The sequence below is a fragment of the Taudactylus pleione genome, unplaced genomic scaffold, assembly GCF_031769625.1.
Source record: "Taudactylus pleione unplaced genomic scaffold, aTauple2 ptg000535l, whole genome shotgun sequence".
NCBI lineage: Eukaryota > Metazoa > Chordata > Amphibia > Anura > Myobatrachidae > Taudactylus > Taudactylus pleione.
In genome coordinates, this window is record NW_028284937.1 from 3,634,644 (window position 1) to 3,658,221 (window position 23,578).

A 23,578-nucleotide genomic window follows, 5' to 3' on the forward strand; every position below is an offset into this window, starting at 1 on the left:
CCATACATTACATCACTGACCCCTCTATACCATACACTACATTACTGACCCCTTTATACCATACACTATATTACTGACCCCTTTATACCATACACTATATTACTGACCCCTTTATAGCCGGCACTACATTACTGTCCCCTCTATACCATACACTACATTACTGACCCCTCTATACCATACATTAGATTACTGACCCCTCTATACCATACACTACATTACTGACTCCTCTATAGCCGACACTACATCACTGACCCCTCTATACCATACACTATATTACTGACCCCTCTATACCATACATTACATCACTGACCCCTCTATACCATACACTACATTACTGACCCCTCTATAGCCGGCACTACATTACTGACCCCTCTATACCATACACTACATTACAAACCCCTTTATAGCCGGCACTACATTGCTGACCCCTCTATACCATATACTACATTACTGACCCCTTTATACCCTACACTACATTACTAACCCCTTTATAGCCGGAACTACATCACTGACCCCTCTATACCCTACACTACATTACTGACCCCTCTATACCCTACACTACATCACTGACCCCTCTATACCATACACTACATTACTGACCCCTCTATAGCCAGCACTACATTACTGACCCCTCTATACCATACACTACATTACTAACCCCTTTATACCCTACACTACATTACTAAAACATTTATAGCTGGCACTACATTACTGACCCCTCTATACCCTACACTACATCACTGACCCCTCTATACCATACACTACATTACTGACCCCTCTATAGCCAGCACTACATTACTGACCCCTCTATACCATACACTACATTACTAACCCCTTTATACCCTACACTACATTACTAAAACATTTATAGCTGGCACTACATTACTGACCCCTCTATACCCTACATTACATCACTGACCCCTCTATACCCTACACTACATTACTGACCCCTCTATACCGTACACTACATTACTGATCCCTCTATACCATACATTACATCACTGACCCCTCTATACCATACATTACATCACTGACCCCTCTATACCATACACTACATTACTGACCCCTCTATACCATACACTACATTACTGACCCCTCTATAGCATACACTACATTACTGACCCCTCTATACCCTACACTACATTACTGACCCCTCTATACCCTACACTACATCACTGACCCCTCTATACCCTACACTACATTACTGACCCCTCTATACCCTACACTACATTACTGACCCCTCTATACCCTACATTACATTACTGACCCCTCTATACCCTACACTACATTACTGACCCCTCTATATCCTACACTACATCACTGACCCCTCTATTGCCGGCACTACATTACTGACCCCTCTATACCATACACTACATTACTGACCCCTCTATACCATACACTACATTACTGACCCCTCTATACCCTACACTACATTACTGACCCCTCTATACCATACACTACATCACTGAACCCTCTATACCATACATTACATCACTGACCCCTCTATATCCTACACTACATTACTGACCCCTCTATACCATACACTACATTACTGACCCCTTTATACCATACACTATATTACTGACCCCTTTATACCATACACTATATTACTGACCCCTTTATAGCCGGCACTACATTACTGTCCCCTCTATACCATACACTACATTACTGACCCCTCTATACCATACATTAGATTACTGACCCCTCTATACCATACACTACATTACTGACTCCTCTATAGCCGACACTACATCACTGACCCCTCTATACCATACACTATATTACTGACCCCTCTATACCATACATTACATCACTGACCCCTCTATACCATACACTACATTACTGACCCCTCTATAGCCGGCACTACATTACTGACCCCTCTATACCATACACTACATTACAAACCCCTTTATAGCCGGCACTACATTGCTGACCCCTCTATACCATATACTACATTACTGACCCCTTTATACCCTACACTACATTACTAACCCCTTTATAGCCGGAACTACATCACTGACCCCTCTATACCCTACACTACATTACTGACCCCTCTATACCCTACACTACATCACTGACCCCTCTATACCATACACTACATTACTGACCCCTCTATACCCTACATTACATCACTGACCCCTCTATACCCTACACTACATTACTGACCCCTCTATACCATACACTACATTACTGATCCCTCTATACCATACATTACATCACTGACCCCTCTATATCCTACACTACATTACTGACCCCTCTATACCATACACTACATTACTGACCCCTTTATACCATACTCTATATTACTGACCCCTTTATACCATACACTTTATTACTGACCCCTTTATAGCCGGCACTACATTACTGACCCCTCTATACCATACACTACATTACTGACCCCTCTATACCATACATTAGATTACTGACCCCTCTATACCATACACTACATTACTGACTCCTCTATAGCCGACACTACATCACTGACCCCTCTATACCATACATTACATTACTCACCCCTCTATACCATACATTACATTACTGACCCCTCTATAGCCGGCACTACATTACTAGCCCCTCTATACCATACACTACATTACTAACCCCTTTATAGCCGGCACTACATTACTGACCCCTCTATACCATATACTACATTACTGACCCCTTTATACCCTACACTACATTATTGACCCCTGTATACCATACACTACATTATTGACCCCTCTATACCCTACACTACATTACTGACCCTCTATACCATACACTACATTACTGACCCCTCTATACCATACACTACATTACTGACCCCTCTATAGCATACACTACATTACTGACCCCTCTATACCCTACACTACATTACTGACCCCTCTATACCCTACACTACATTACTGACCCCTCTATACCATATACTACATCACTGACTCCTGTATACCATACACTACATTATTGACCCCTCTATACCCTACACTACATTACTGACACCTCTATACCCTACACTACATTACTGACCCTCTATACCATACTCTACATTACTGACCCCTCTATACCATACACTACATTACTGACCCCTCTATAGCATACACTACATTACTGACCCCTCTATACCATACACTACATTACTGACCCCTCTATACCATACACTACATTACTGACCCCTCTATACCATACACTACATTACTGACCCCTCTATACCCTACACTACATTACTGACCCCTCTATACCCTACACTACATCACTGACCCCTCTATACCCTACACTACATTACTGACCCCTCTATACCCTACACTACACTACTGATCCCTCTATACCCGACACTACATTACTGACCCCTCTATACCCTACATTACATTACTGACCCCTCTATACCATACACTACATTACTGACCCTTTTATACCCTACACTACATTACTGACCCCTCTATACCCTACACTACATTACTGACCCCTCTATACCCTACACTACATCACTGACCCCTCTATACCCTACACTACATTACTGACCCCTCTATAGCTGGCACTACATTACTGATCCCTCTATACCATACACTACATCACTGACCCCTCTATACCATACACTACATTACTGACCCCTCTATACCCTACACTACATTACTGACCCCTCTATACCCTACATTACATTACTGACCCCTCTATACCATACACTACATTACTGACCCCTCTATACCCTACACTACATTACTGACCCCTCTACACCATACACTACATTACTGACCCCTCTATAGCCGGCACTACATTACTGACCCCTCTATACCATACACTACATTACTAACCCCTTTATAGCCGGCACTACATTGCTCACCCCTCTATACCATATACTACATTACTGACCCCTTTATACCCTACACTACATTACTAAAACCTTTATAGCCGGCACTACATTACTGACCCCTCTATACCATACACTACATCACTGACCCCTCTATACCCTACACTACATTACTGACCCCTCTATACCATACACTACATTACTGACCCCTTTATACCATACACTATATTACTGACCCATTTATACCATACACTATATTACAGACCCCTTTATAGCCGGCACTACATTACTGACCCCTCTATACCATACACTACATTACTGACCATCTCTATACCATACATTAGATTACTGACCCCTCTATACCATACACTACATTACTGACCCCTCTGTAGCCGGCACTACATTACTGACCACTCTATACCATACACTACATCACTGACCCCTCTATACCATACATTACATTACTGACCCCTCTATACCATACATTACATTACTGACCCCTCTATAGCCGGCACTACATTACTGACCCCTTTATACCATACACTACAATACTGACCCCTCTATACCATACACTATATTACTGACCCCTCTATACCATACATTACATCACTGACCCCTCTATACCATACACTACATTACTGACCCCTCTATAGCCGGCACTACATTACTGACCCCTCTATACCATACACTACATTACTGACCCCTCTATACCATACATTACATCACTGACCCCTCTATACCATACACTACATTACTGACCCCTCTATAGCCGGCACTACATTACTGACCCCTCTATACCATACACTACATTACTAACCCCTTTATAGCCGGCACTACATTGCTGACCCCTCTATACCATATACTACATTACTGACCCCTTTATACCCTACACTACATTACTATCCCCTTTATAGCTGGCACTACATCACTGACCCCTTTATACCATACACTATATTACTGACCCCTTTATACCATAAACTATATTACTGACCCCTTTATAGCCGGCACTACATTACTGACCCCTCTATACCATACACTACATTACTGACCCCTCTATACCATACATTACATTACTGACCCCTCTATAGCCGGCACTACATTACTGACCCCACTATACCCTACATTACATCACTGACCCCTCTATACCATACATTACATCACTGACTCCCAGGGCCGGATTAAGGTCTGTGGGGGCCCCTGGGCAACAAACGTGTGGGGGCCCCTATCGATAAAAGTTTTTATTTTTAATAATTATATATAGTGTGTGTGTGTATGTATGTACGTGTATATATATATATAAATATATATATAAAAATATATGAAAAGTAATACATATTATATATGATATTATTGATATATAATATATAATATCTATGAGATATCCGAGTATATCAGAGTGTGTGTGTATAGAAAAAATAAAAAAAATTATATCTAATATATATATATATCTCATCTCACCGGTGGACGCTGGCAGCCTTGCACTGTCTGTGCTGCATCTGCTGCCCAGTGTGACTCTGACGTCAGAGGAGGCTGCGGTGCCCAGGTTAAAGCTGCACTGAGTGGCATATTGTGGGTAATTCAAGTACAGAGCAGCCCTGGCATCTGCTGCTTCCAGTACCCGCTCCCCTGTTTGTGCCCTCATCAATGCCAACATAGTCTCTGGCGCTGTGTGATGCCAGCAGATGCCTTTGTGCTTTTACAGAACAGAAGCCTGTTCATTGTCATAGCCAACCTCAAAATAAGTCTTGGGCATGCTGAGACTTGTTGTTGTTCCCCAGCATGGTGCCTAGGAAATGTGTAGACCCTGTTTGTTTACAGCTTTGGAGTACTGACCTCATAATGGTTCTGCAACCAGAGACCTTGCGTTGTGACCCAGGAAGTGCAGGTGCTCTGGCGCTGGCATTGAAGCACCTGGGCAGGTGGTGCAGGGATCCCTGGTGTAGTGTGAGGGAATGAGATAGAACCCCTTCTGTTTGTGAAGCTTCTATGGCCGGGTGAAGGCGGAGCCATCAGGCTGGAGGCGGGCAGAGGAGGATCTGGAGACGGAGCCATCAGTGTGACTGACTGCTCTGTGCTCCGCAAAGGCTTATGGGAGGAGCTGCTGCGGCTGGGCATGCGCAGCAGCTCCCCCGTCGGCCATGTTTTTTTTTTAACTAGCTGCCCGATCGGAGCTTAATCTCCGATAGCGGCAGCGGAAGCCCGGGGAGGGGGGGGGGTCAGTAAATGAAAGGCAGGCTGTGTGGACGCTGCCCACCAAAGGCGCATGCCCAGCGGGGACTGGCCCGGGGACTTGGCGGCTCCGTTAAGAAAAAAAAGTTCATGTGGTCGGGGACAGTGTGGGGGCCCCTTATGTGTGGGGGCCCCGGGACGATCGCCCCTGTCGCCCCGCCTATAATCCGGCCCTGCTGACCCCTCTATACCATACACTACATTACTGACCCCTCTATACCATACACTACCTTACTGACCCCTCTATTGCCGGCACTACATTACTGACCCCTCTATACCATACACTACATTACTGACCCCTCTATACCATACACTACATTACTGACCCCTCTATAGCCGGCACTACATTACTGACCCCTCTATACCATACACTACATTGCTAACCCCTTTATAGCCGGCACTACATTGCTGAACCCTCTATACCATATACTACATTACTGACCCCTTTATACCCTACACTACATTACTAACCCCTTTATAGCCGGCACTACATTACTGACCCCTCTATACTATACACTACATTGCTAACCCCTTTATAGCCGGCACTACATTGCTGAACCCTCTATACCATATACTACATTACTGACCCCTTTATACCCTACACTACATTACTGACCCCTCTATAGCCGGCACTACATTACTGACCCCTCTATATCATACTCTACATTGCTAACCCCTTTATAGCCGTCACTACATTGCAGAACCCTCTATACCATATACTACATTACTGACCCCTTTATACCCTACACTACATTACTAACCCCTTTATAGCCGGCACTACATCACTGACCCCTGTATACCATACACTACATTATTAACCCCTCTATACCCTATACTACATTACTGACCTCTCTATACCCTACACTACACTCCTGACCCCTCTATACCATAGACTACATTACTGACCCCTCTATACCATACACTACATCACTGACCCCTCTATAGCATACACTACATCACTGACCCCTCTATACCATACATTACATTACTGACCCCTCTATACCATACACTACATTACTGACCCCTCTATACCATACACTATATTACTGACCCCTCTATACCCTACACTACATTACTGACCCCTCTATACCCTACACTACATCACTGACCCCTCTATACCCTACACTACAATACTGACCCCTCTATATCCTATACTACATTACTGATCCCTCTATACCCTTTACTACATTACTGAACCCTCTATACCATACATTACATTACTGACCCCTCTATACCATACACTACATTACTGACCCCTCTATACCATACACTATATTACTGACCCCTCTATACCCTACACTACATTACTGACCCCTCTATACCCTACACTACATTACTGACCCCTCTATACCATACACTTCATTACAGACCCCTCTATAGCCGGCACTACATTACTAACCCCTTTATAGCCGGCACTACATTGCTGACCCCTCTATACCATATACTACATTACTGACCCCTTTATACCCTACACTACATTACTAACCCCTTTATAGCTGGCACTACATCACTGACCCCTTTATACCATACACTATATTACTGACCCCTTTATAGCCGGCACTACATTACTGACCCCTCTATACCATACACTACATTACTGACCCCTCTATACCATACATTAGATTACTGACCCCTCTATAGCATACACTACATTACTGACCCCTCTATAGCCGGCACTACATTACTGACCCCACTATAACCTACATTACATCACTGACCCCTCTATACCATACACTACATTACTGATCCCTCTATACCATACATTACATTACTGACCCCTCTATTGCCGGCACTACATTACTGACCCCTCTATACCATACACTACATTACTGACCCCTCTATACCATACATTACATTACTGACCCCTCTATACCATACCCTACATTACTAACCACTTTATAGCCGGCACTACATCGCTCACCCCTCTATAACATATACTACATTACTGAACCCTTTATACCCTACACTACATTACTAAAACCTTTATAGCCGGCACTACATTACTGACTCCTCTATACCATACATTACATCACTGACACCTCTATACCCTACATTACATTACTGACCCCTCTATACCATACACTACATTACTGACCCCTCTATACACTACATTACATCACTGACCCCTCTATACCATACACTACATTACTGATCCCTCTATACCATACACTACATTACTGACCCCTCTATTGCCGGCACTACATTACTGACCCCTCTATACCATACACTACATTACTGACCCCTCTATACCATACATTACATCACTGACCCCTCTATACCATACACTACATTACTGACCCCTCTATAGCCGGCACTACATTACTGACCCCTCTATACCATACACTACATTGCTAACCCCTTTATAGCCGGCACTACATTGCTGACCCCTCTATACCATATACTACATTACTGACCCCTTTATACCCTACACTACATTACTAACCCCTTTATAGCCGGCACTACATCACTGACCCCTGTATACCATACACTACATTATTGACCCCTCTATACCCTATACTACATTACTGACCACTCTATACCCTACACTACATTCCTGACCCCTCTATACCATACACTACATTACTGACCCCTCTATAGCATACACTACATCACTGACCCCTCTATACCATACACTACATCACTGACCCCTCTATACCATACCCTATATTACTGACCCCTCTATACCCTACACTACATTACTGACCCCTCTATACCCTACACTACATCACTGACCCCTCTATACCCTACACTACATTACTGACCCCTCTATATCCTATACTACATTACTGTTTCCTCTATACCCTTTACTACATTACTGACCTCTCTATACCATACATTACATTACTGACCCCTCTATACCATACACTACATTACTGACCCCTCTATACCATACACTATATTATTGACCCCTCTATACCCTACACTACATTACTGACCCCTCTATACCCTACACTACATTACTGACCCCTCTATACCATACACTACATTACTGACCCCTCTATAGCCGGCACTACATTACTGACCCCTCTATAGCTGGCACTACATTACTGACCCCTCTATACCATACACTACATCACTGACCCCTCTATACCATACACTACATTACTGACCCCTCTATAGCCGGCACTACATTACTGACCTCTCTATACCATACACTACATTACTATCCCCTTTATAGCCGGCACTACATTGCTGACCCCTCTATACCATATACTACATTACTGACCCCTTTATACCCTACACTACATTACTAACCCCTTTATAGCTGGCACTACATCACTGACCCCTTTATACCATACTCTATATTACTGACCCCTTTATACCATACACTATATTACTGACCCCTTTATAGCCGGCACTACATTACTGACCCCTCTATACCATACACTACATTACTGACCCCTCTATACCATACATTAGATTACTGACCCCTCTATACCATACACTACATTACTGACCCCTCTATACCTTACACTACATTACTGACCCCTCTATTGCCGGCACTACATTACTGACCCCTCTATACCATAGACTACATTACTGACCCCTCTATACCATACATTACATCACTGACCCCTCTATACCCTACAATACATTACTGACCCCTCTATAGCCGGCACTACATTACTGACCCCACTATACCCTACATTACATCACTGACCCCTCTATACCATACACTACATTACTGACCCCTCTATACCTTACACTACATTACTGACCCCTCTATTGCCAGCACTACATTACTGACCCCTCTATACCATAGACTACATTACTGACCCCTCTATACCATACATTACATCACTGACCCCTCTATTCCCTACATTACATTACTGACCCCTCTATACCCTACACTACATTACTGACCCCTCTATACCATACACTACATTACTGAACCCTCTATACCATACATTACATCACTGACCCCTCTATACCCTACACTACATTACTGACCCCTCTATACAATACACTACATTACTGACCCCTTTATACCATACACTATATTACTGACCCCTTTTTACCATACACTATATTACTGACCCCTTTGTAGCCGGCACTACATTACTGACCCCTCTATACCATACATTAGATTACTGACCCCTCTATACCATACACTACATTACTGACCCCTCTATAGCCGACACTACATCACTAACCCCTCTATACCATACATTACATTACTGACCCCTGTATACCATACATTACATTACTGACCCCTCTATACCATACATTACATTACTGACCCCTCTATAGCCGGCACTACATTACTGGCCCCTCTATACCATACACTACATTACTAACCCCTTTATAGCCGGCACTACATTACTAACCCCTTTATAGCCGGCACTACATCACTGACCCCTGTATACCATACACTACATTATTGACCCCTCTATACGCTACACTACATTACTGACCCCTCTATACCCTACACTACATTACTGACCCTCTATACCCTACACTACATTACTGACCCCTCTATACCATACACTACATTACTGACCCCTCTATAGCATACACTACATTACTGACCCCTCTATACCATACACTACATCACTGACCCCTCTATACCATACATTACATTACTGACCCCTCTATACCATACACTACATTTCTGACCCCTCTATACCATACACTAAATTAATGACCCCTCTATACCCTACACTACATCACTGACCCCTCTATACCCTACACTACATCAGTGACCCCTCTATACCCTACACTACATTACTGATCCCTCTATACCCTACACTATATTACTGACCCCTCTATACCATACATTACATTACTGACCCCTCTATACCATACACTATATTACTGACCCCTCTATACCCTACACTACATCACTGACCCCTCTATACCTTACACTACATTACTGACCCCTCTATAGCTGGCACTACATTACTGATCCCTCTATACCATACACTACATCACTGACCCCTCTATACCCTACACTACATTACTGACCCCTCTATACCCTACAGCACATTACTGACCCCTCTATACCATACACTACATTACTGACCCCTCTATACCATACACTACATTACTAACCCCTTTATAGCCGGCACTACATCGCTCACCCCTCTATAACATATACTACATTACTGACCCCTTTATACCCTACACTACATTACTAAAACCTTTATAGCCGGCACTACATTACTGACTCCTCTATACCATACATTACATCACTGACACCTCTATACCCTACATTACATTACTGACCCCTCTATACCATACACTACATTACTGACCCCTCTATACACTACATTACATCACTGACCCCTCTATACCCTACATTACATCACTGACCCCTCTATACCATACATTACATCACTGACCCCTCTATACCATACACTACATTACTGACCCCTCTAAACCATACACTACATTACATACCCCTCTATTGCCGGCACTACATTACTGACCCCTCTATACCATACACTACATTACTGACCCCTCTATACCATACATTACATCACTGACCCCTCTATACCATACACTACATTACTGACCCCTCTATAGCCGGCACTACATTACTGACCGCTCTTTACCATACACTACATTACTAACCCCTTTATAGCCGGCACTACATTGCCGACCCCTCTATACCATATACTACATTACTGACCCCTTTATACCCTACACTACATTACTAACCCCTTTATAGCTGGCACTACATCACTGACCCCTTTATACCATACACTATATTACTGACCCCTTTATACCATACACTATATTACTGACCACTTTATAGCCTACACTACATTACTGACCCCTCTATACCATACACTACATTACTGACCCCTCTATACCATACATTAGATTACTGACCCCTCTATACCATACACTACATTACTGACCCCTCTATAGTCGGCACTACTTTACTGATCCCACTATACCCTACATTACATCACTGACCCCTCTATACCATACACTACATTACTGACCCCTCTATTGCCGGCACTACATTACTGACCCCTCTATACCATACACTACATTACTGACCCCTCTATAGCCGGCACTACATTACTGACCCCTCTATACCATACACTACATTACTAACCCCTTTATAGCCGGCACTACATTGCAGACCCCTCTATACCATATACTATATTACTGACCCCTCTATACCCTACACTACATCACTAACCGCTTTATAGCCGGCACTACATCACTGACCCCTGTATACCATACACTACATTATTGACCCCTCTATACCCTACACTACATTACTGACCTCTCTATACCCTACACTACATTCCTGGCCCCTCTATACCATACACTAAATTACTGACCCCTCTATACCATACACTACATTACTGACCCCTCTATAGCATACACTACATTACTGACCCCTCTATACCATACACTACATCACTGACCCCTCTATACCATACATTACATTACTGACCCCTCTATACCATACACTACATTACTGACCCCTCTATACCATACACTATATTACTGACCCCTCTATACCCTACACTACATCACTGACCCCTCTATACTCTACACTACATCCCTGACCCCTCTATACCCTACACTACATTACTGACCCCTCTATACCCTATACTACATTACTGATCCCTCTATACCCTTTACTACATTACTGACCCCTCTATACCATACATTACTTTACTGACCCCTCTATACCATACACTACATTACTGACCCCTGTATACCATACACTACATTATTGACCCCTCTATACCCTACACTACATTACTGACCCCTCTATACCCTAAACTACATTACTGACCCCTCTATACCATACACTACATTACTGACCCCTCCATAGCCGGCACTACATTACTGACCCCTCTATACCCTACACTACATCACTGACCCCTCTACACCCTACACTACATTACTGACCCCTCTATACCATACACTACATCACTGACCCCTCTATACCATACACTACATTACTAACCCCTTTATAGACGGCACTACATTACTGACCCCTCTATACCATACATTACATTACTGACCCCTTTATAGCTGGCACTACATTACTGACCCCTCTATAGCTGGCACTACATTACTGACCCCTCTATACCATACACTACATCACTGACCCCTCTATACCCTACACTACATTACTGACCCCTCTATACCCTACTCTACATTACTGACCCCTCTATACCATACACTACATTACTGACCCCTCTATAGCCGGCACTACATTACTGACCCCTCTATACCATACACTACATCACTGACCCCTCTACACCCTACACTACATTACTGACCCCTCTATACCATACACTACATCACTGACCCCTCTATACCATACACTACATTACTAACCTCTTTATAGCCGGCACTACATTACTGACCCCTCTATACCATACATTACATTACTAAACCTTTATAGCTGGCACTACATTACTGACCACTCTAAGGACCTCATTCAGAGTCGGTCATTGCGTCGCTTGATTGTACACCACCGATGTTTGCTAAACTGCACATACGTAAAATTCGCAATGCACGTGCGCAAACTAGCTTTTACGATTAGAAATTGCTCTCTCCTTGAACACAGCCAGGTCGTTAGTTTGAGTGACAGGATGAGGCGTTTGTGGGTGGTAACAGGGGAAGGTGCTTGTGAACGGGGGAGTGGAGATCCGAACGCAGGCGTGCCTGACTATGCAAACGGCGTTTTATGGGAGTGCATAATTAACTAAGTAGTGTCATGGCGCATGTGACATGGGAGGTTTTTACACTGACTTGATCGTAGTGCTTAAGAGAGGGTATGGTCAACCTTAAGCTCTACGACCAGCTCCGATGGTTCCCGATGGTCTTGATTAATCCTTATATGTCCGGAGACGACATGTATTGAGAAGGGGGCGTGTTTTTAGTCTTACGGCCGCATTCTTCCCTCGCTCGTCCAGCTAACGATCCCATGTTAACGACGCAACATGCGAGCGCTTCATTTGCATACCCGGCCCCTTTTATCTCACGACCGAGCGGCCGCAACGACCGACTCTGAATGAGTTCCTAAGTCTGTAGCCTATGCTACTGAACTCTCTATACCAGAGTTTCCCAAATGCTAACCTCAGGGCTCCCCAACAGTTCAGATTTTAGAGATATCCATGGTTGAGCACAGGTGGTTAAATCAAATTGACTGAGGTACTAATTAAGTCATCTGTGGTCAAGCATGGATACCCATAAAACCTGGACTGTTATGGTACCTTGAGGACCAAGTTTGGGAACCTCTGCTCTATACCCTACATTATATCACTAACCCTTCTATACCTACACTACATTACTGACCCTTCTATACCCTACACTACATCACTGACCCCTCTATACCATACACTACATTACTGACCCCTTTATAACATACACTATATTTCTGACCCCTCTATACCCTACACTACATTACTGACCCCTCTATACCCTACACTACATCACTGACCCCTCTATACCATACACTACATTACTGACCCCTCTATAGCCGGCACTACATTACTGACCCCTCTATACCATACACTACATCACTGACCCCTCTATACCATACGCTACATTACTGACCCCTCTATACCCTACACTACATTACTGACCCCTCTATACCATACACTACATTACTGACCCCTCTATAGCCGGCACTACATTACTGACCCCTCTATACCATACACTACATTACTGACCCCTCTATACCCTACACTACATTACTGACCCCTCTATACCATACACTACATTACTGACCCCTCTATAGCCGGCACTATATTACTGACCCCTCTATACCATACACTACATTACTAACCCCTTTATAGCCGGCACTACATTGCTGACCCCTCTATACCATATACTACATTACTGACCCCTTTATACCCTACACTACATTACTAAAACCTTTATAGCCGGCACTACATTACTGACCCCTCTATACCATACATTACATCACTGACACCTCTATACCCTACACTACATTACTGACCCCTCTATACCATACACTACATTACTGAACCCTCTATACCATACAGTACATCACTGACCCCTCTATACCCTACACTACATTACTGACCCCTCTATACCATACACTACATTACTGACCCCTTTATACCATACACTATATTACTGACCCCTTTATACCATACACTATATTACTGACCCATTTATAGCCGGCACTACATTACTGACCCCTCTATACCATACACTACATTACTGACCCCTCTATACCATACATTAGATTACTGACCCCTCTATACCATACACTACATTACTGACCCCTCTATAGCCGACACTACATCACTGACACTCTATACCATACATTACATTACTGACCCCTCTATACCATACATTACATTACTGACCCCTCTATAGCCGGCACTACATTACTGGCCCCTCTATACCATACACTACATTACTAACCCCTTTATAGCCGGCACTACATTGCTGACCCCTCTATACCATATTCTACATTACTGACCCCTTTATACCCTACACTACATTACTAACCCCTTTATAGCCGGCACTACATCACTGACCCCTGTATACCATACACTACATTATTGACCCCTCTATACCCTACACTACATTACTGACCCCTCTATACCCTATACTACATTACTGACCCTCTATACCATACACTACATTACCTACCCCTCTATACCATACACTACATTACTGACCCCTCTATAGCATACACTACATTAAAGACCCCTCTAAACCATACACTACATCACTGACCCCTCTATACAATACATTACATTACTGACCCCTCTATACCATACACTACATTACTGACCCCTCTATACCCTACACTATATTAATGACCCCTCTATACCCTACACTACATCACTGACCCGTCTATACCCTACACTACATCACTGACCCCTCTTTACCCTACACTACATTACTGACCCCTCTATAGCTGGCACTACATTACTGATCCCTCTATACCATACACTACATCACTGACCCCTCTATACCCTACACTACATTACTGACCCCACTATACCCTACACTACATTACTGACCCCTCTATACCATACACTACATTACTGACCCCTCTATAGCCGGCACTATATTACTGACCCCTCTATACCATACACTACATTACTAACCCCTTTATAGCCGGCACTACATTGCTCACCCCTCTATACCATATACTACATTACTGACCCCTTTATACCCTACACTACATTACTAACCCCTTTATAGCCGGCACTACATTACTGACCCCTCTATACCATACATTACATCACTGACACCTCTATACCCTACACTACATTACTGACCCTCTATACCATACACTACATTACCTACCCCTCTATACCATACACTACATTACTGACCCCTCTATAGCATACACTACATTAAAGACCCCTCTAAACCATACACTACATCACTGACCCCTCTATACAATACATTACATTACTGACCCCTCTATACCATACACTACATTACTGACCCCTCTATACCCTACACTATATTAATGACCCCTCTATACCCTACACTACATCACTGACCCGTCTATACCCTACACTACATCACTGACCCCTCTTTACCCTACACTACATTACTGACCCCTCTATAGCTGGCACTACATTACTGATCCCTCTATACCATACACTACATCACTGACCCCTCTATACCCTACACTACATTACTGACCCCACTATACCCTACACTACATTACTGACCCCTCTATACCATACACTACATTACTGACCCCTCTATAGCCGGCACTATATTACTGACCCCTCTATACCATACACTACATTACTAACCCCTTTATAGCCGGCACTACATTGCTCACCCCTCTATACCATATACTACATTACTGACCCCTTTATACCCTACACTACATTACTAACCCCTTTATAGCCGGCACTACATTACTGACCCCTCTATACCATACATTACATCACTGACACCTCTATACCCTACACTACATTACTGACCCCTCTATACCATACACTACATTACTGACCCCTCTATACCATACATTACATCACTGACCCCTCTATACCCTACATTACATCACTGACACCTCCATACCATACATTACATCACTGACCCCTCTATACCATACACTACATTACTGACCCCTCTATACCATACTCTACATTACTGACCCCTCTATACCATACATTACATCACTGACCCCTCTATACCATACACTACATTACTAACCCCTTTATAGCTGGCACTACATTGCTGACCCCTCTATACCATATACTACATTACTGACCCCTTTATACCCTACACTACATTACTAACCCCTTTATAGCTGGCACTACATCACTGACCCCTTTATACCATACACTATATTACAGACCCCTTTATACCATACACTATATTACTGACCCCTTTATAGCCGGCACTACATTACTGACCCCTCTATACCATACACTACATTACTGACCCCTCTATACCATACATTAGATTACTGACCCCTCTATACCATACACTACATTACTGACCCCTCTATAGCCGGCACTACATTACTGACCCCTCTATACCATACATTACATTACTGACCCCTCTATAGCCGGCACTACATTACTGACCCCACTATACCCTACATTACATCACTGACCCCTCTATACCATACATTACATCACTGCCCCCTCTATACCATACACTACATTACTGCCCCCTCTATACCATACACTACATTACTGACCCCTCTATTGCCGGCACTACATTACTGACCCCTCTATACCATACACTACATTACTGACCCCTCTATACCATACATTACATCACTGACCCCTCTATACCATACACTACATTACTTACTCCTCTAAAGCCGCCACTACATTACTGACCCCTCTATACCATACACTACATTACTAACCCCTTTATAGCCGGCACTACATTGCTGACCCCTCTATACCATACACTACATTATTGACCCCTCTATACCCTACACTACATTACTGACCTCTCTATACCCTACACTACATTCCTGACCCCTCTATACCATACACTACATTACTGACCCCTCTATACCATACACTACATTACTGACCCCTCTATAGCATACACTACATTACTGACCCCTCTATACCATACATTACATTACTGACCCCTCTATACCATACACTACATTACTGACCCCTCTATACCCTACACTATATTACTGACCCCTCTATACCCTACACTACATTACTGACCCCTCTATACCCTACACTACATCACTGACCCCTCTATACCCTATACTACATTACTGATCCCTGTATACCCTTTACTACATTACTGACCCCTCTATACCATACATTACATTACTGACCCCTCTATACCATACACTACATTACTGACCCCTCTATACCATACACTATATTACTGACCCCTCTATTCCCTACACTACATTACTGACCCCTCTATACCCTACACTACATTACTGACCCCTCTATACCATACACTACATTACTGACCCCTCTATAGCCGGCACTACATTACTGACCCCTCTATAGCTGGCACTACATTACTGACCCCTCTATACCATACACTACATCACTGACCCCTCTATACCATACACTACATTACTGACCCCTCTATACCCTACACTACATTACTGACCCCTCTATACCCTACACTACATTACTGACCCCTCTATACCATACACTACATCACTGACCCCTCTATAGCCGGCACTACATTACTGACCCCTCTATACCATACACTACATCACTGACCCCTCTACACCCTACACTACATTACTGACCCCTCTATACCATACACTACATCACTGACCCCTCTATACCATACACTGCATTACTAACCCCTTTATAGCCGGCACCACATTACTGACCCCTCTATACCATACATTACATTACTGAACCCTTTATAGCTGGCACTACATTACTGACCACTCTAAGGACCTCATTCAGAGTCGGTCATTGCGTCGCTTGGTTGTACACCACCGATGTTTGCTAAACTGCACATACGTAAAGTTCGCAATGCACGTGCGCAAACTAGCTATTACGATAAGAAATTGCTCTCTCCTTGAACACAGCCAGGTCGTTAGTTTGAGTGACAGGATGAGGCGTTTGTGGGTGGTAACAGGGGAAGGTGCTTGTGAACGGGGGAGTGGAGATCCGAACGCAGGCGTGCCTGACTATGCAAACGGCGTTTTATGGGAGTGCATAATTAACTAAGTAGTGTCATGGCGCATGTGACATGGGAGGTTTTTACACTGACTTGATCATAGTGCTTAAGAGAGGGTATGGTCAACCTTAAGCTCTACGGCCAGCTCCGATGGTTCCCGATGGTCTCGATTAATCCTTATATGTCCGGAGATGACATGTATTGAGAAGGGGGCGTGTTTTTAGTCTTACGGCCGCATTCTCCCCTCGCTCGTCCAGATAATGATCCCATGTTAACGACGCAACATGCGAGCGCTTCATTTGCATACCCGGCCCCTTTTATCTCACGACCGAGCGGCCGCAACGACCGACTCTGTATGAGTTCCTAAGTCTGTAGCCTATGCTAGTGAACTCTCTATACCAGAGTTTCCCAAATGCTGACCTCAGGGCTCCCCAACAGTTCAGATTTTAGAGATATCCATGGTTGAGCACAGGTGGTTAAATCAAATTGACTGAGGTACTAATTAAGTCACCTGTGGTCAAGCATGGATACCCATAAAACCTGGACTGTTATGGTACCTTGAGGACCAAGTTTGGGAACCTCTGCTCTATACCCTACATTATATCACTAACCCTTCTATACCTACACTACATTACTGACCCTTCTATACCCTACACTACATCACTGACCCCTCTATACCATACACTACATTACTGACCCCTTTATAACATACACTACATTACTGACCCCTCTATACCCTACACTATATCACTGACCCCTCTATACCCTACACTACATCACTGACCCATCTACACCCTACACTACATTACTGACCCCTCTATACCCTACACTACATTACTGACCCCTCTATACCCTACACTACATCACTGACCCCTCTATACCCTACACTACATTACTGACCCCTCTATACTCTACACCAGTGGTTCTCAACGTCAGTGCTTTGGACCCCAAACAGGTCATATTTGCCAGGTGACCTAGAGGGTGCAGAGGTGTATTTATTACTCACTGACACAAAGATCCACTGGTGCAACAAATTATGTCACTTGAGATTCTGTGAGGCAACCTAGAAAACATGCACTGCTTGAGAACCTATGCTCTACACTACTGAACTCTGTATAACCTACATATATCACTGACCCTTCTTTACTCTATAATACATTACTGACCACTTTATACCCTACACTACATTTCTGACCCTTTATACCCTACACTACATTACTGACCCCTCTATAAACTACACTACACTATAAAACATCACTATACTACATCGGAGAGAGAGAAATACTGGTAAAAAATAAGACAAAAGGTAAAGTGGGCAACAGACACTGACGCACTAGACGGAGGAGAGAGAGAGTCTGAGAATAGTAAAGCATCGGGGAAAGGTAGAGTATCAGCCACACCATAGAGAGAAACAGTAGAAAATTAACACAAAGGGAAAAGTGGGAAAAGGATACTGACAAGACAAACCAACATGGGGTGGGGGGGGGGGTGAATGGTGGGCTAGGGAAAAAATGCAAATGTAACACATCTGCACTAACCTATGTAACAGTCTGCATAATCTATATGACTGCCCTCCAGGCTGCATGGCCCCTGTCTTCGTCTGGCAGCCCCATGATATTGCTGCGGGAGGCAGCACAGAGCATGGGAAGGCAGTATTTAGCAGGGGGAAAGCAGCACAAGCCAGGGGAGGCAGTATGTAGCAGGGGAAGGCAGCACAGACAAGTGGGTGAGATTGGAGAAGAGGAGAGGAAGGAGCTGCACAGACCAAGAGGGGAGGCGGGATGGACAAATGGGTGGGATTGGAGTAAGAGGAGAGGCAGCAGCTGCACGGAACAGGAGGGGAGGCGAGATGGACAAGTGGGTAGGATTGGAGTAGAGGAGAGACAGTAGCTGCATTGACCAGGAGGGGAGGTGGGATGGACAAGAGGGGTGATGGAGCAGAGGAAGGACAGACAAGTGGGTGGGATGGAGCAGAGGGGGGTCAGCAGCTGCACGAACCAGGAGGGGAGGTGGGATGGACAAGTGGGTGGGATTAGAGCAGAGGAGAGACAGTAGCTGCACTGACCAGGAGGGGAGGTGGGACGGACAAGTGGGTGGGATTGTAGCAGAGGAGAGACAGTAGCTGCACTGACCAGGAGGGGAGGTGGGACGGACAAGTGGGTGGGATTGGAGCAGTCAGCTGCACAGAACAGGAGGGGAGTTGAGATGGACAAGGTAAGAGAATAAAACATGTTCAGTAGTATAATATGGCTGCACTGTATGAATAACGTAAATAAATACATACATACATACATAGGCCCTGATTCAGAGGCGCTCGCAAAAAGCGAGTGCTCGCTCTGAATCAGGGCGGGCGCTTGTTTTTTTAGTTGCGGCCTCCTGGCCACTCGCATAGCTGTTGGTTACCACCCACAGCTCATGCGAGCGGCCAGGTGATGGTCGCGATGGTCAAGACCATCGCGACCATCGGGCTTTCGACGAGACCCTTGCAGTAGAGTCTTGTTGCCGCAAGCCCCAGTGGACTTCCTGCTCTAATAGAGCAGGAAGTCCACCTACTGACATTACGAGTGATGTCAGTAGGGCCGCCCACAAACGGCAGGTGTTCCTGCAAGAACGCCTCCGTTTGCACAGCCATCCCCCCGGCTCCGCCTTCCAAACTTGGCGAGCTGTCGATCAACATCGACAGCCGCCCCTTTTGGATGCGATCGCAGGAGCGAGTGCTATTTGCGCTCGCTCCAAGGCTCGCGCACACGCAGTGCGCCCGCTGCACATGCGCACTCCCTAACAATCGACCCGCTTGCGAGCACATAGCGCTTGCGAGTGGGTCTGAATCAGGCCCATAGTACATACATTTTTGTCAGTGAATTTTGTATAATCTATTAAAAAGTGTCCTTTGTTTGCAGAACAAAGTACTATTCTGTGCATTGGTATATATTGCTTCTGTTTATTTACTTTGTTTCTCATAAAGTAATTAAGTTTTTTGCCTGCAAATAGGATAAACTCATTTTCTAAGTATTTTGCCCCTCTACAGATAGGCAGATCTCCAGTATATCACAGCTAGAGGGATACGGCGGCCATGTTTATAAATACATGTAAGAGTAAAGCAAAAATTATTGTTGTAATGTTTTAGTCAGTAAAAAATATGTTACGTGAGAAACAGATCATAAGTAATTTGTTTCCGTGCACAGTTTGTAACCTGTATAACTGATGCCAGGACTCCTCGTTACATGGTTCAATTAGAAAAGTCCTTACTTTGATGACCCTCCATTTGTAGTACCTTAATTATTTTATCATTCGCGTAACATTTTAAATATACAATGTTTTTTTGTGCACTGTATATAAATGTTAGTTATATAAGGGCTTGTACACATGGGCATTGAAAAACCATGGTTATTAAAACCAGGGCCGTAACAAGGATAGTGCGGCCTGTGCTGTGGCCGCAGGGCAGGGGGCACTGTTTGGGCCTGTCAATTTTCTTTTTATTATCATTTTCATTTGTAACTTCCTCTTATTTTTTTCCCCAGCATCTTCTGGCCTCCCCTAACTATTCCCTGGCCCTTCCCCAAGAGGTCATTACCCTTTTTTTTGGGTGCGTCATATCCTTATTTAAAAAATAGGGGGGTGCCAATGCTCTTTTTGGCACAGGGCACCAAAAACTCTAGTTACGGCTCTGATTAAAACCTTTGACAAAACCTTGTACTTTGCATTGCAGAGCATGTACTCAAAGCCTCCCTGTAGCATAATGTTATTAGTAAGAGCTGCTACAGATCTCCATCATATTGTACCCAGCGGTAATGTTCATGAACACTGCAGACAATGCTGAAATCAAAGCAAAGCTAATGCTTGTCAACATGTGTGTGAATACTGTAGGTCCAAACACCTAGTTTCTCTGTTTGGGCTTATTTATGTACCTGGATTTAAATGGGCAATTTAATCCTCAGCAATGTGCATAATTCTGACACATTGGCGACAATTACAGTAGAGCAACATCGCTGATTTTTCTCTGCACTTCTACGGGTCACAAAGGATGTTTGTACCCACAAGTCGCCAGGGAGACGGTTTGAATGCCGGCAAATCGCAGCTGCCATAGAACAGTTTAATCCCCTCCCCCCCAAATGCACTTTGTACACGTAATTTTGACACCACTGTGTATGAGCCCTAAAAGACTGAGAAATGATTCATGTCATGCATAGTGTAATGGCCTGATTTTTCTGACAGGGGAGAACCAACAGATCTAGTGAGCAAGATTACTGACCTTAACCTTTCCAACAAAAAATTGATTGACCAGAAAATTAAACTACAAAGGAACCTGGAGTTAGCTGAGGAAACGCATGCTAACCTGACAGAGGAAATATCTGAATTAAAAAGCAAACTTAAAAGGTGGGTTGTTAGAGGCAGAAGCAAAAGATTGGGGTTAAAATATCTGGGACTTAAAAAGTTTATTTAATTTACAATAAAAGGGGCTAATTCTGAGTTTGAATGCAAATTTGCAGATATAAATTG

At 43.9% G+C, this 23,578-nt stretch overlaps 1 protein-coding gene across 1 annotated transcript in view; it reads left to right on the forward strand.

Annotated features, from left to right (window-relative positions):
* The window catches only part of KASH5 (KASH domain containing 5), a 163,526-nt gene that overhangs the window by 41,140 nt on the left and 98,808 nt on the right, over positions 1–23,578 (forward strand). Inside the window, exons 5-6 of the mRNA XM_088450966.1 lie at positions 22,107–22,167; positions 23,294–23,455. Of these exons, the coding sequence (XP_088307092.1) occupies positions 22,107–22,167; positions 23,294–23,455 (223 nt within the window). The remainder of the gene's footprint in view (positions 1–22,106; positions 22,168–23,293; positions 23,456–23,578) is intronic.